This window comes from Crocuta crocuta, unplaced genomic scaffold, assembly GCF_008692635.1.
Source record: "Crocuta crocuta isolate KB4526 unplaced genomic scaffold, BGI_CrCroc_1.0 scaffold134, whole genome shotgun sequence".
NCBI lineage: Eukaryota > Metazoa > Chordata > Mammalia > Carnivora > Hyaenidae > Crocuta > Crocuta crocuta.
Window position 1 is genome coordinate 1,712,150 of NW_027530183.1, and position 16,336 is coordinate 1,728,485.

A 16,336-nucleotide genomic window follows, 5' to 3' on the forward strand; every position below is an offset into this window, starting at 1 on the left:
CACACAGCTATTCTTCAACGGTGGTTGGTTCTCTTGTATACTTTTTATCTCTTTGTTGAAGGTCTCACAATTCATCCACTTTTCTCTGAAGTCCAATGAGCATCTTTATGACCATTAGTTTGAACACCGTATCAGCTAGGTTGCTTATCTCCATTTTATTTAGTTCTTTCTCTGAGGGTTTGTCTCATTCTTTCATTTAGAGCATATTCCTCTGTTTCATTTTGTTTGACTTTCTTGTGTTTCTATGAATCAGGCAGAAAAGCAACTTCTCCAAGACCTGAAGGAATGGCTTTTTGTGTGGTCATCCAATGTAGATTACACATGCCTATTTGGTTAGCCTGCTAGAGCAGTAGCAGGTGCAGACTAGGGGTCCCTGGGCCACTCAGCATTGGGGCAGTCCTAGTGGGATGGCGAGAGCTGGAGTGGGCACAGATTGAGGGGTCTCAGGGTACTCTGCACAGGGCACACCCAAAGTCAAAGTGGGTAAAACTTGTGTGAAGGGGTCAAAGTTACGCGATAGTGGGAGTACCTAGGTGTGGTAAGTGGAGCTGAGGTGTGCCATGCTGGGACATCTTGGGGTACTCCTTCCCCAGGGCTCTGGCCAAACAACTTGAGCCAAAGCAGGTGCAGGCCTAGAGTATTCTGGGATACTTTGCACTTTGGTGAGACAGCTGTAGTTCTATGGTGGGTGTTGTCCCGGGGCGTCTCAATATATGCCATGCTGGGGCGACCTTGTGCAGTCTTCTTTAGGAGATGGCCTGACCCTGCTGCTATCTGCACTATCAAGGTGGAGGGGGAATGTAAACAGTGGTACTCACCTGTCTCTTAGACTCCAAAGAGTATTCTGCAGCTCCCCCCTGTTTGATAGAACTCTAAGGCTCATTCCCTTATATTCTAGTTGCTCATTAAACCATGGTGTTTTTTTGTCCCAGTGCTCCAGGGTGCCCACAGCTCGTATGGTCTACTAGGGCCCATGGCTTACTGAGGGCAGTGAGGTGGCTAGGGCATCCAGACACTGCTCCTTTCTGTGCTGGTGGAGGAGAGACATAAACAGTGGCACTTGCCAGCTTCTCCAACAACTCATGGTTTGGTGGAGGGTTAGTTCCTTTATATTCTAACTGCCCTTTTAAGCTATAGCTTTTTTCTATGCCCCAGGAGAGACAAATCTACTCAGGGTCCCTAGTACTCTCCTTCCTGCTTCGATTCACAGCACTGGAAGTAGGGTTCTTGTTACCATGTCTCCTGCTCTTCTCTATATGGTCCCTCTATCCTTTGTTCTGCAGAAGCTGTCCAGTCAGCCCCCAGCTGTTTTTCAGGAGGAACTGCTCTATAGATATGTATAGGCCTGGTGGTCCATGGAGCAGGTGAGGGAGTTCAGGGTCTTCCCGAGCTGCCATTTTGGACTGTCCCTTCATGCACTCTTCTACGTCCACTGCTGCCATTCTCACTGCTCTCAGAGTGGGAAGGACTAACTCCTCCACATGTAGCACCCCCCACCTCGTTTTCTTCTTAAAACCAGGCTCAAGTCCTATCACTGCCTCCTACCCTCACCCCGAAGTTCTGAACATTCTGACAAATCCTGCTTGGTTACCAACTCAAGTTGCAATGCTTAGCTTGGTTCTTCAGCCTCAAAGCTACCTTCTTTTTCCTCGGTCCTATTTACCATTATCCTATTTCCTCTGATGCTCTCTTCAAATTGTTCTGGCCCTTCCCTAAATACGCTCCCATGTTCAAACCTTTGCTAAGGGCTTTTCCATGTAAAATGCCTTTTCACTCATTTTTCACTCATGCCTTTTCAACCTTCACAAATCCCATCCATCCATAAGGCTACTTGCTGTCCCTACCCTGGGTACTGCCCCTGCTTTCTTCCCCATTCCCCTAGTGCTTGCTTTTACTTTCTTATGACTGGAACCAAATTTGACCTTGTATTATTTGAGCAGGTAACTCTTCTATTGAAAGCAAGCCATTCATTCTGCAAATACAATAAGTTATAGTTTTAAGTTAAAACACCAAATTTATTGCATAATATTGAACTATATGCACACACATAGAAAATAAACATTTCATATAACTGTATATCTTCTTTAATCTTGTATTATAAAGACTGAAAAAACTACCAATTTAGCCATTGAAATAAGTTTTAAAACAACGAAAAAAAGCAAAATCTACATCCTTCATTGAGATTTGATGCTGTATCACGGTTCATAAATACTTCATTTTATATAAATAAGTCTTTCCTCTAGAGACTAGGAATTTAAAATTAGGCTGACATGGATTCTTTGATCATGTAGAATTTTCTTATCCCATGATGAAGATGACTGAGCATGTCATTATTTTTGATACATATATTTGCTTTAAACACAATCCCCCCTGAAATCCCACTGTAAACAAACATTTCAAATGCAATAAACAAAAGTTCCATAGTAAAGAATGTCCTTAAGTGTTAGCAATTAGGGAAAAGGAAAAAAAATAGAAATTTTGCAATTTAAATAGAAATTAAAAAAATAGACTGCATGCATCCACTAGAAGGAGAGGAAGGGAGCATTTAGTCAGGTAACAATGGGATGAAGTGAAGGAGAAGAAGGAAAGTGGTAGAGGGAATAAACTGATAGGGAAAGACGACAAGAAATTTATTATTTCTACTTTCCTTGGAGAAGCAAATTGCTCCAGAAGCGAGATAACCAACGGGGTGGGGGTCTATCACCTCACCTTATTGTTGAAGGTACTTGGCTGAACAACAAAACAATATTCGGCTCAGCGACAATGCTAAGCTGCCTCTGTAGGTCCAGGCATAGGCAGAGCCAGGGGGAGATTGCTAGTCCCTCAATAACTTCTTATAAAGCAAGATGTGTTCACAAAGGCTCCCACAAATTCTCAAGAGTTCAGCCAAAGTAATGGACCCAGATCCAGCTTGCTGGAATTGGGAATTTCTGAAGTAGTCCTTTCCCCTTTAGTCCTTATAGCAGGGCTGCAACAAGCCAGGAGCATTTCCAAGTCTGCAGAGAAAGGAGACGTTCCGCACGTGCAGGTGAGAAAGGACACATTACTCAAAATCATTCTTGCAGAGGAATGAGCAGTTAAGAGAGGACAGGAAGCACTGTGAGGAAACATCAGGGCCGAGAGAGACATTTGGGAAGTAACAGTTTAAAATTCCACTGCCATTTTATCCAGCAGAGTGCAACATAACCACAAGTGCAAGGACCGCTACTAGGTAATTTGGTTTAAAAACAAAAATGCCTCCCATATTAAGAGCCAGTTTTTCACCCCATCCCTAACCCCTGATTTTTCAAAAGGGTTGCTTACTGCTCACAAGCCCAGAAACACATCTATTAGGTTCAGGATTCAAAAGTCCCAACCCACGTATACAATAAAAAAATAGAACTCCCTCCCCATGATTTACTGTATGGGCCTCAACATGTACACTGAGGAAGGGAGGGAAATCTGGGGCAAGCTGGGGAGCCTCAAGCCAAACTGAACCCCTCATAGTTGTCAAGGGCCTGGGTCAGCCGTGCACTCAGGATCTCTTTGCTGCTGTATTTGGGGAGATCAAGAAGATTGTAGCAAGTGTGGGCCACGGGCAAGTACTCCTCCCCGCTGGCTGTGGACTGGATGACAATCTGCAGGCTTGCCATACCATAGATGGGAATCCGATCACTGCCCGTCAGGAACACTGAGGAGAAAGGGAACCGGCATTACCAGCTACGCAATGAGGAGCTGCTCTCCACAGAAAGGAGAGGAAGGCGTGACACCCTGTGGATCTCCTGAGAAGTACACTTTCATGTGCCAATATGTATTGCATTAATATTGATACATGCTTGTTCTTATAAAACAAAAGCACTGTCTTTCAAATCCTGTTTTTTGGTTTTACATGGATAAAAATGCTGTTTTTTCACAGGCTCATTTCAGACTCTGATTATATACTGACAAATAATCCACCCGATTGATTGATAGATGCTTAAAAATGCCCTCAAATGAAAGATGGCCCCCATCAAATGTATATCCTCACAAATGTTATGGGCTTTCACAGAATCCAAGAGGAAAGGAATTACTGATATAGGAAAAGAAGAGCTGACCTTATGGAGAAACCAGGAAGAAGACTAACCTATGTGACCTCAAGGTCTCCTCTTACTTACCAGTGTCTAGCGCATATACCCCACGTTAGCTAATGAATATCCATTTGGGATCCGTTTGCTTCTTTCCCTATTTTTTTAAACCAGAAGAGCTGACACTGCTATTCAGTTAGACATCTCACTCTTGTAACACTGTGACTTGGCAAAAAAAAGAGAGAACAACGCAGCTGTCTTTCCCTGTTTTCTGGCACTACATAACCTCAGAGTTAACTGCTAGAAATTACTAGAAACAAATCACTGGTTAAGGCGCACTTTCAACTAACCTATTACTTGAGGCTATGATATATAAACATTCTTGCCAAAATCTGTCTGTAGAGTTACTAAAATTTTCCACAAGTCTAATGATCTCTGAAGAGAAAAATGTCTTTTAAGGAAACCTCTATGACCACAAGCAGCTCCCCTTGGTTCTTACAGCCCTATGAGCTCCCTTGATAAACTTTAACTGCCATTTGCCTTATATGCCACTGATTCTCAGGAGCCAATGTAATAACTAGGCAGAGGAGAGGCAGGGCTTTTTTTAAGCATTCTTGTGTGAGCCCGACTTCCTCCATCCTTACTCCATGGGAGCACAAGAATTTGGGGGTAAATCTTGCATTAATATTAATATATGCTCATTCTTCTAAAGGGACTACCTTCAAATCCTGTTGTTTTATCTTATATGGATAAAAATTTTATACTATTCACCGGCTAATTTCTGATCCGATAAGAATCAAAGATTTCAACTATTTTTAAAAGGCTGAATTTGGGGACGCCTGGGTGGCTCATTCAGTTGAGCATCCGACTCTTGATTTCAGCTCAGGTTATGATCCCAGGGTCACAAGATCAAGCCTGCACCAGGCTCTGCACTGAAAGTGGAACTTGCCAAGATTTTCCCTCTCCCTCTCTCTTCTCTCTCATCCCTCTGCCCCTCTCCCCAACTCATGCTCCTTCTCTCTCTCTCAAATAATATAAAATAGAATAGAATGGCTGAATTTGTTCACCTAAACTAGGCTTCATTCTCCTTCCAGATATTACCCTTCTCAAATACCACCAGCCAATCACCAGGGACCATATATTGTAGGATTCCATTTACGTGTAATGTCCCAAACGGGCACATCCACAGAGCCAGAAGGTAGACTGGTGGCGGTGGGGGTGGTGGTGCTGTGAGCGGTTGGGAGGAAATGGGGAATGATTCAAGAGTTCAAGGTTTCAGGGGTGCCTGGGTGGCTCAGTCGGTTAAGCGTCTGACTTCGGCTCAGGTCATGATCTTNTATGCTTAACGGACTGAGCCACCCAGGTGCCCCAAGAGCTCAAGGTTTCTTAAGATGATGAATATATTTAAAAATTATTGATCGTTTCAAAACTCCATGAATATACTAAAAACCACTGAATTATATACACTTTAACTGGGTGAATTGTATGCTTTGTGAATTATATCTCAATAAAGCCATTAAAACCATATCTCCTCAGTTACATCTGTAGTGGGCACTGTAAAATCTTCAAAAGTCTAGAGTATAAATAAGGGAAATTTATCAGATTCCATCGAAGTAATATTTAAAGATACCACATATAAAATAACTAATATTTTTAGAGCAAATTAAAAATCTGTGAAATGTTTTTCTTCCCTTCATGCAACACATCCTGTTACGCAACAAATACAGATTAATAGCCTGTGTTTGCCTGAGATACCATTAAGACAAGAAGTGTAAATTATTTCCCTTATTTACTCTTTTCCATTTAAAAGAGTTGACCTTAACCTATGGAGTACATCATCCTACACCACAGTCAACACTAAAATGTGGACAAACACCTTATTAACATTACTGATACTTACAGAGAAACTTCTTCTTCTTTTCCAGTGGAAACTCATGAAATGTTTCCCAAAATAGTTTCACAGTGGGATGTGTGGCTGAGTAATCACCCTTGTAGATGGCAGTCTGCCCAAAAGAGACAAAAAGAAAAAAAACCCTATCTTAAAGGAGAATATTATTATAGAGGACATACATTTGTGTACCATTTGCAGTTGAGACTAAGAAATAACCCCTGAGATACAGGAAGGCTCCAATTCCTACTCAACCACAAAACACCTGGAAGGAGACCATGCTCTGGGCACAGCTCCCCAGGCCACTGCTGCTTCCTTGGAGGTAAAGATAATGCTGTCTCTGCTCACCTCTTCTAGTTCTTCCCAGTTGTAGTTGCTGTTCCCCACCATCATAGCCCTCAGTTCTGAAGGCTGGAAGAGCTCGAGCACCTTGCCACCACACACCTTCAGGAAGCCACTGGAGAAGGCTGTGTACCATTCGTGAACTGAGATTTGGAAGACATAATTCACATAAGCATCCACGAATTCTTGCCTGCCAGAAGACCAGAGAAATAGAATACATTTAGCCCAAAGTCTTGTAGAGTTTATCAAGTTCACCTTCTAACATAGAGTTTGAGAGAGATGAAAAATGGAATTTCATCTAATTCTCACACCAGGAGGCATCCATCGGTAGGTTATACCGCCCTAGGATTCCATGGGAGTTTCAGGTGATCTGGGGGCCGTGAAGCCAGGTAGGCAGGGGAGGAGGCCAGGCAGGTAGAGCCATACCACTGACTTTATTTTCCCTGAGGAGTTCCGGGTTTCATCTTGCTTAGGGTCCTACTTAAAATTTAGTTTGGAAAAAAGTAAAGACTCTCTGATTTAAAAAAAAGTCTAAGATAATGATTTTAGGCTTCTTCCATTCTCTGCAGAAAGGAGTAAAGTTAAACCCTTTGATATTTGCATCCTCATCTATTCTAAAAGGTAATTTTATAACTCCTTTCTGGAAAGGACGGTCTTATACAATGGGTTCCATCTGACTAATAATCAAATGCAAATTAGGACAATAACTTCCTGCAAGTCTGACTCACAGCAAGCTGGCTTCCTGGGCTGCTTATTGTAGATAAGGAGTTGGTTTCCTGGGCAGGTTTCTGCAGGTTGCAGGTCAGAATTCTATTTTTTTTTTTTTTTGGTCTGGCCATCATCTGTATGCATTCAGTCTCTCACTAGTGGGAATGTACACTGTGAACTGAGACATAAACATCTAGGAGAAAAAGTTGCCAATATCTAAAAAAGTTGAAAATATAAATACCTTTTGACTGAGCTAACTCCACTACCAGGTGGGTGGCCCAGACAGACTCTCACATGAATGCACAAGACAAGCACACAGATGTTCACTGCACCATCTTCTTCTAATATAGAGAATTGTAAGACACGAAACTATATCTCCATTAAGAGGAGAATGGACAAAAAGATGGTATGGTCACAGGACAGAAACCATTAAGCACAGCACTTTAATGGAATTAACTAGACCCGTATTTATCAAAATGAACAGAATCTCAAGAACAATGTTTGAGTGAAACCCAAGTTTTTGAATGTTAAGTATAATATGATAGCATTTACTAAGTTGTTTTTTAACATTTACAACAGTACTATCTGTAAGAGGCAGTGGCTCTGCCACTTACAGCTTGTGACCCATGGGTAAGTTATTTAATCTCTTTGTGCCTCAACCCCTTCATCTGTAAAATGGGAAAAATAAGAGTATGTAACTCATGGGACTGTTATAAAAATTAAGTGAGTTAATCCATGAAGAGTTCGTAGAACTAAGGCTGCTTTATAAATATTAGCAATTATTACTGCTGGTGGGAAAACAAACTGATGCTGCCACTCTGGGAAATAGTAAGGAGGTTGCTCAAAAAATTAAAAACGGAACTACCCTACGACCCAGTAACTGCACTACTAGGTATTGATCCAAGGGATAAAGGTGTGCTGTTTTAAAGGGGCACATGCACCCCAGTGTTTATAGCAGTGCTATCGACAATAGCCAAAGTATGGAAGATGTGGTGTATATGCATATACACAATGGAGTATTACTTGGCAATCAAAAAAATGAAATCTTGCCATTTGCAACGACATGGATGGAACTAGAGGGTATTATGCTAAGCAAAATTAGAGAAAGAAAAATATCATATGACCTCACTCATATGAGAACTTTAAGATATAAAACAGATGAACATAAGGGAAAGGAAGCAAAAATAATATAAAAACATGGAGGGGGACAAAACATAAAAGACTTAAATATAGAGAAGAAAAAGAGGGTTGCTGGAGGGGTTGTGGGAGGGGTGATGGGCTAAATGGGTGAGGGACATTAAGGAATCTACTCCTGAAATCATTGTTGTACCATATGCTAACTAACTTGGATGTAAATTAAACAATAAATAATTTTTTAAAAAAGAAAAATCTTCAATTTACTAAAGAAAAATAAATATTAGCAATTATTATATGGCTTATGGCTATAAAATATTGTTTATGAGTATGAAATTATATATATGGTATATATAAGAAATGTGGGGTGATTTTTAAAAATAAAACCATTAGGGGTGCCTGGGTGGCTCAGTCGGTTAAGCATCTGACTTCAGCTCAGGTCATGATCTCATAGTGCACAGGTTCAAGCCCTACATCAGGCTCTGTGCTGATAGCTCACAGCCTGAAGTCTGCTTCAGATTCTGTCTCCATCTCTCTGCCCCTCCCCCACTCGCTCGCTCTCAAATATAAAAACTAAAACATCAAAAAAATTTAAGAAAAAATAAAACCATTAATGGAAAAAGATATTGGTCTCAATACACCCATTGTAAAAGTATAAAAACATGAAGGAAAATGTATCAAATTCATAAGTGTTTTGTCTGTATAGGAAAGGAGGGCGAGGGATCAAGAAGATGTACAGGAGTCTCAATGGCATCAATCATTGTTTTCTTTTATTACAAAATCTGAAGCACATACTCTGTTTACTCTGGTTCATGGACCAACGATGTTTGTCATTTTAGTCTTTGTACTTTTCTGTATTTTAACTTTTCTCTAAAAACTAAAAACAAAATCTGACCTTATGACGACAGTAACTTTCTACTTCTCCTTCACTGTGGGATACCACTTCATAACACTATACTGAAACATCTTGCATTTCCTCCAAGCAAACACATCTTACACAATCACCATCTATACCCATAACTAACCAACAGGCAGTATAATGCAGTGGATAAGTAAGGCAGACAGGGATTCAAATCCAGGCTGTGCCATGCCCTATATGCTAACGACTAAGCCTTTCTTTTCTCATCTTTAAAATGGGTTAAATGTTCAGTTTTTTTAAATAAAAGCCATTAAACTAGAAAGACTACTATACATCTTAATCACAGATGCTAAACGTTTCTCTCAGGCACCCAATGCACAACTTTCCTAAAACCCATTAGATAAAAATGAAGAGGATTTTCCTGGTACAACTAACTGCCTATGAGAAGTACCATCAACAGGATTTTTTCTTATAGACTGTAATGGTTAATTTTAGGTGTCAACCTGGCTTAGCTATGGTACCTGGGTGTGTAGTTAAACACTAGTCAAGATGTTGCTGTGAAGGTATTCTTTAGATAGGATTAACATCATAGACTTTGAGCAAAGCAGATCAGTCTCCATAAAGTGGGAGGCCCTCATCTAATCAGCTGAAGGCCTTAAAAGACTGTCTTCCACACCCTGCAAAGAGGAGGGAATCTGGCCTCCAGACTGCCTTCTGACTCAAAACTGCGGCATCCACTCCCACCAGAATTGTCAGCCTGCCAGCCTAGCCTGCAGATTTCCAACTTGCCAGCCTCACAATTGTGTGACAGATTCCTGAGGATGAGTATCTCTTTTTGGCTTTCTTTCTATATTATGTGTATGTACACACACGTGTATGTTCCCTTTGAGCTGGGATATCAGTTTTTTCCTACCTAAACTCTAACAAAAGCATCGGTCTTTCCTGGATTTCAAGTCTGCCTGCCTTTGGACTAGAACTACAACCATTGTCTCTCCTGAGTCTGCAGCTTACTGACTGCAGACCCTGGACCTGGTGTGCCTGCATTTATGTACATGTACACACACACACACACACACACACACACACACACACACACACTCCCTATTGGTTGTTTCTCTGGAGAGCCCTAACAGACCATGTAAATATCATCTAAATTAGGGAGGGGTGAGACTTAGTTTGATTAATCCTGAGGTAAAATTCTTCCACAGCTGTGAACCTGCATTCGTGTGTGTGTGTGTGTGTGTGTGTGTGTGTGTACATATATATCTCCTATTAGTCCTGTTTTTCTGGAGAAGCCTAATACAAATTTTGGTACCAGGAAGTGGGGTACCAATATATAAAGATAGCAAATATCTAAAAATGTAGAATCCCTGTGGTAAAGATAAAGGCTGTCAGAGTTTTGAGACAGCTGACAGAAAATGCCTGGATGCCTTGAAGAGACAGTTGATAGAAATATAAACAGCAAAGGAGATTCTGGTGAGGGCACAGAAAGAAAAGAGAGCTGCAGAGAAAGCTTTTGTTGTCAGGAAATAAATACACATCATAAACAACAGGGCTAGAGAAAGGAATATTGAAACGCTTCTGGAGAAGTCTCACAAGGAAAAATGCTACTTATTGGAAACTGCAAGAAAAGCAATCTTGTTATGAAGTGGCAAAGAAGTTGGCCAAATTGTGTTCTACTGTTTTGGACCCCTGTGAATTGCCTGGGAAACCAACAAAGTTACTAAAAATAAAAACTTTTAAGAGCAGAAACACTGCCAGTCTGCACCAAAGAGATAGGGATGGACAAAATGACAGAACACTGTTATACTTCTGGAATTCTACTGGTATGAAATGAGCCTACCCAACTGACTGACTCTACAAACAGGTGTTGACTTTTAAGAAAAGGAAGAAAGCCCCAAAGGCAAACCAGAGTCCAGTAAGCCTACCACTGCCACCTAGGCTTAGGTTGAGGAACTAGAGCCAGTAACTTCTTGGCCACGGAGGGTAGGGCCACCACCCCTGTGCTCCAGAGGGCACAGCATAGTCCCAAACAGGATTATTCTCCAAACCTCAAAATCTAGTACAATTTTTCCTTCTAGGTTTAGGACTTACTTGGGATCTATGACCTATTTCCTCCTGATGTCTCCCTTTTACAGTGGGAATGTCCATCCCATGCCTGTGCCCACCATCGTATTTGGAAGCAGATAACTTGAATCTGGCTTCACAGCTGTGGAAGAATTTTACCTCAGGATTTAGAGGATATTAACCTGATATATGAGTCAGAGTTCTGCAGAGAGAAACAGAACCAGTAGGGGGGTATGTGTACATGTACATCAATGTAGGCAGATAAGCCTCAGGCTCTGCAGTCATCAAACTGCAGACCCAGGAGAGCCAATCATGTAGTTCTAGTCCAAAGACAGACAGGCTTGAGATCCAGGAGGGGTTTATGCTGCTGTTAAAGTCTGCAGGGAGGAAAAACTGATGTCCCAGTTCAAAGGCAGCGTCAGGCAGGAAGAGTGCCTGTTACTCAATCTTTTTGTTCCACTCAGGCCTTCAACTGATGAGAGCCTTGCACATCAGGGACAGCAATCTGCTTTACTCAGTTTCCTATTCAAACATTAACCTCATCCACAAACACTCTTAGATATAGCCAGAGTAAAATGTCACTAAGTATCTGGGTACACCATGACTCAGTCAAGCTGACACCTAAAATTAACTATCACAGATGAGACTTTGGACTGAGAACTGATGCTGGAATTGTGTTAAGACTTTGGGGGATGTTGGAATGGAGTAAATGTATTTTATAGGTGAGAAGGACATGACTTTTGGAGGGCCAGAGGGTGCAGTGTTAGGAGTTGGATTTTCTCCCCCTAAAATTCATATATTGAAGTTCTAACTCCCAAGACCTGAGAAGGTGACCTTATTTAGGTATAGGATCTTTACAGAGGTAATCAAGTTCAAAATCAGCGCATTAGGGTGAACCCTACTCCACCATGACTGGTGTCCTTATAAAAGGGGAGACACAGAAACATTCACTGAGGGAAGACAATGGGAAGAGACAGAAGAAGCCAGTCATCAGCAAGCCAAAAAGAGAAGCTTCAGAAGAAGCCAACCCTGTCAACACCTTGTTCTTGGACTCCTAGCTTCTAGAACTGAGATAATAAATTGTTTAAGCCACTTAGTCTGTGGTACTTTGTTACAGCAGCCCTAGCAAACACATATACTCCAATCTCTGGATGTCAATTAGTATTGCTCTCAACACATTCTTTTAATAATGATCATTAACAGAGTGTTTACTAGCTACCAATTATTGCAATAAATTCTTAGATGCACACTATTTCAGTGAATATTCAAAACTACCCTTTGAGTGGATTTAATGGTAGAAGAATGTCCCAATAAAAATAAATATGCAAAAATAAATTTTAAAAAAGATTTTTCAGGTCGCAGAGATAAATTTTCAATTATTTTCCATTTAAAAAATTTTTCAAGTAAATTGTCATAATCCCAATTTCAGAACTGAATCCAAGACAAACAGCTGGTACATGGGCAGGGGCAGAAATTGAAGCCAGATGTCTGAATACAGACCTGTGCTCCCGACCATCTCATCTAAGTGTCCTCCCTTTCCTCTGCCTTGATTCTTTTCGTTTTCAATGTGACAGCTACATGAGAAATTACAATATGCTGAGATAAAGTTGTCACAACATGATAGCTCATCTACATTATTCACAAGTCTGTGTTACTGCAGTCTCAATTATACACTAGAGTCCATAAAGCCCACAAAATGAGACAACTCTTAATGAAGTGACATTTTAAAACACATGAATTTAAAAGAACAAGTACTACATCCACTGCCAATGGTTTAGAAGTCTGGAGTTAAATGGCAGTAAATTTCTTTAAAAAAGTTTAAGCTGATTCGGAGATTGATATAGAAACAACCCAATGGGGAATAGTACTCGGTAATAAAAGGAAAAAAAAAAGACTAATATACACAACATCACAGATGAATCTCAAATGCATTATGCTGAGTAAAAAAGGCCAGACTCAAAAGTCCACATGAGTATTATTCCATTTATAGGACATTCTGGAAAAAACAATTTTAGAGATGGATCAGCGGTCATCAGGACTGACAAGTAAGGGAAGGACTGTGAAGTTTTTGGGATGATGTTACTGTTCTACATCTCAATTAGTGTAGTATTTACATGACTATATCTGCCAAAGGAAAGGACAAATTTTATTACACATAAATTAGTAATTACATTTTATATGTAAAATATAACTATTAAACATTAAATTATATCTCAATAAAAGACCTTTTTGAAACAAGTAGCCTAACTTAACATTAAACTTTAAGATTTCTGAAGACGGCAAAATAAAAGTCATAAAAGATGAGTACATCCTGTTTGTCTCAAGCAAGTAAAATGGATTTTATTAAAATTCTGGCTTTTTTAAAAGTCTGTCTCAACTTCTACACTATAGGAATTAGAAGGCCCAGTTTCTCCCTCTGATTCTGCCAACCAAGTAATACATATGGTAATAGAATATTTCACTTTATTTTTCAGCTTCTAAGTTCTTTATCTTTAAAATGAGAAAAAGCATTCTTAACCTCAAGGTAAATGCAACCATCAAGAGATGATAAATGAGGGGCGCCTGGGTAGCTTAGTCGGTTAAGCGTCCGACTTTCGCTTAGGTCATGATCTCGCGGTTCATGGGTTCGAGCTCCGCGTCGGGCTCTGTGCTGACTGCCAGCTCAGAGCCTGGAGCCTATTTCGGAGTCTGTGATTCCCTCTCTCTCTGACCCTCCCCTGCTCACGCTCTCTCTCTCTCTCTCCTAGAAATAAATAAAACATTTAAAAAAAAGAGAGATGATAAATGAAATATATGGGGGTAGGACTGCTGACAATACTGACTCCATCTTTGGCCTTCCACCTTGTTCATGTTTGTTCAGTCACTACTCTTGGGGCTACATGTTCCAGGCCCCTTGGAGATTAATATACAGACCTTAAAATTATGGGGGGGAGGGGCTTTTTTTTGGTCTCTCATGAATCTGTTAAAGATAACATGGTCTTTCCCCTTCCTGATGCACAGGTGGTTTCACAAGTTAAAGGTAGCTGTCAGGTGCACGCAAGCCCTTTGAGGTAATATGCGAACCCTTTGTTCTCACTCTCGCTCTAATGCCCATGTACCTGTCTCCTCACCCTACAAAGTCTGGGGACTAACATCTGAATTTTGCGGAAATTAACTCTGCAGCTGCCATGGATCACCCTCTGCCCAATCCCTCATAAGTTACCCTGAATAACACTGTGTAAACTGCGTGGAGTCGCCTCCTTCGTTTTCTGGTGTCTGAGTGTCTTCTCAGTTTGGGGAATACTTTACTGTCCTTCCTCCACTAACAATGGATGATATGTGGAATACGTATAGTGTCAGCCAACCAAATACAGATGTATTATCACATTAAACTCAGATAAACTGAAATTTCAGCCTTAACAATAAAACCCAGTCACTACAAATGGTAACAGAAAAGGAAAAAGTAGGGACACCTAGGTGGCTCAGTTGGTTAAGTGTCCAACTTTGGCTGAGGTCATGATCTCAGGATCTGTGAGTTCAAGCCCTGCACTGGGCTTTGTGCTGACAGCTCTGAGCCTGGAACCTACTTCGGATTCTGTGTCTCCCTCTCTCTGTGCCCCTCCCCTGCCCGTGCTTGCTCTCTCGCACTTTCTCTTTCTCTCTCTCTCAAAAAAAAAAAAAAAAAAAAAATTAACAAAAATTTTTTAAAAAGAAAAAGAAAAAGAAAAAGTAAATTATCTGGAGCAGAAAAAAATAAAATAGACAGTAAGAATCACAAATACATTTTAAAGAGTAGGATGTTTGCTAATGGTAATATATTGGGCTTTTTGTAAAAGGTTCTTTTCTTTGAAGAAGGGCACAAAAATATCCTTTTTTCAAATGTTTATTTTTTCTTTTTGAAAGAATGTGAGCAGGGGAGGGGCAGAGAGAGAGAGGGAGACAGAGGATCCAAAGCAGGCTCCGTGCTGACAGCAGAGAGCCTGACACAGGGCTCAAACCCACAAACTGCAAGATCTTGACCTGAGCCAAACGTATCCACCCAGGCACCCCAAAAATGTCCTTTTCTAAAATAGAATATTATTGCAGGTTATCTCTGCATATTAATGAATGTAATTAATTGGTTTAGAAAACATTAAAATATATCAAGTGCTTGCTATGTGTCAACACTAAATGCTTTGCATATTATTATCTAATTTAATATTCATAAAAACCACAAGATAGCACCAAATGTACTTCAGGAAGTAATTCCCTAATATCCATATGCTTGGATGGAAGAGATTCAGCAAATTCCAATACAGTGAAAGAGAAGCATTTAAATCAATAATGCTGAATTTGAAAATATTCCTTCCTAAGGAATCCCTAGAAGGATCATTTGTCTTCTTCCATACCTAAAATATGTGCCCTCACCCTTACTCAAGAAGCTATCACTTTGGTCTAGTAAACAACATAAGGAAGTAAAATAAAATGACTACTCAACTTGGTCTTAAAGAAGGAGAGTTCCCTTCTTAAAACCTTTTTAAAAATGTTCTGATACAAATCACCAGCAAAACCACAAAACAGATGCTGAACTGTGGAGTGCCTTGGGGACAATGTCTGTGTGACACATGTGTGTCTGTGCATCCCCAATAAACTACAGTACTTAATACATGCATTCACATGGATAAGATGCTGCCCTTACCCTGGGCTTAAGGTGTTAGAAAGCCTTGCTTTTCTTTGGTCCTTCTCCAGCTTTCTTCCTGGCCACAGGCCAAAGATTCTGAGGTAACTTCTGGAACACATTCCAGAATACCAACGGTCCTGAGATTCCCTATCCATGGCTCCAAAACTGCTTCCAAGGTCCATCTAGCTACGAGAAGACTTTGCCACCAATACATAGGCCGCTAAACAGAGGAATGACCAAGAGGGGCTGTTAATGGGCAAATGGGCATGCAAGCTGCCCTCTCTGCACACATGCACCCAGGTCCCTAAAGGGGTACAAAGTTAGTTCTCTCGTGCCTTCACCTTCTGTAATGAACTTCATAGAAATCTGAGAGGTGACTAAAGCCAACTCCACAAGAGTAAGCCAGAGACACCCAACCAACGTCAGCTGTGGGGTCACGCAGACAAAGGCCAAGGCAGATATACTGACAGTTGTACATAAGGATCTGAGTGGGATAGAGGAGCAAACTGAAAAAGGCTGAGGCCATTCAAGCAACTGCTGAAGAGGGGGCCTTGGGCACCTGCTGTCATTCCCAGCCCAGCTTAACACGCAGGAAGGTACGTGGGCAGGGGTATGGGGGCAAGGTATCCAAGAAACAGGTTCTGACGTCAGCTGCA

At 40.9% G+C, this 16,336-nt stretch overlaps 1 protein-coding gene across 1 annotated transcript in view; it reads right to left on the reverse strand.

Moving 5' to 3' along the window:
• Positions 1-1,948: 1,948 nt before the first annotated feature.
• The window catches only part of HERC3 (HECT and RLD domain containing E3 ubiquitin protein ligase 3), a 108,352-nt gene continuing 93,964 nt past the window's right edge, over positions 1,949-16,336 (reverse strand). The window contains exons 23-25 of the mRNA XM_077765116.1: positions 6,280-6,463; positions 5,944-6,046; positions 1,949-3,670 (exon numbers count right to left, since the gene is read on the reverse strand). Coding sequence (XP_077621242.1) covers positions 3,462-3,670; positions 5,944-6,046; positions 6,280-6,463 — 496 coding nt within the window. The 3' untranslated portion in view covers positions 1,949-3,461. The remainder of the gene's footprint in view (positions 3,671-5,943; positions 6,047-6,279; positions 6,464-16,336) is intronic.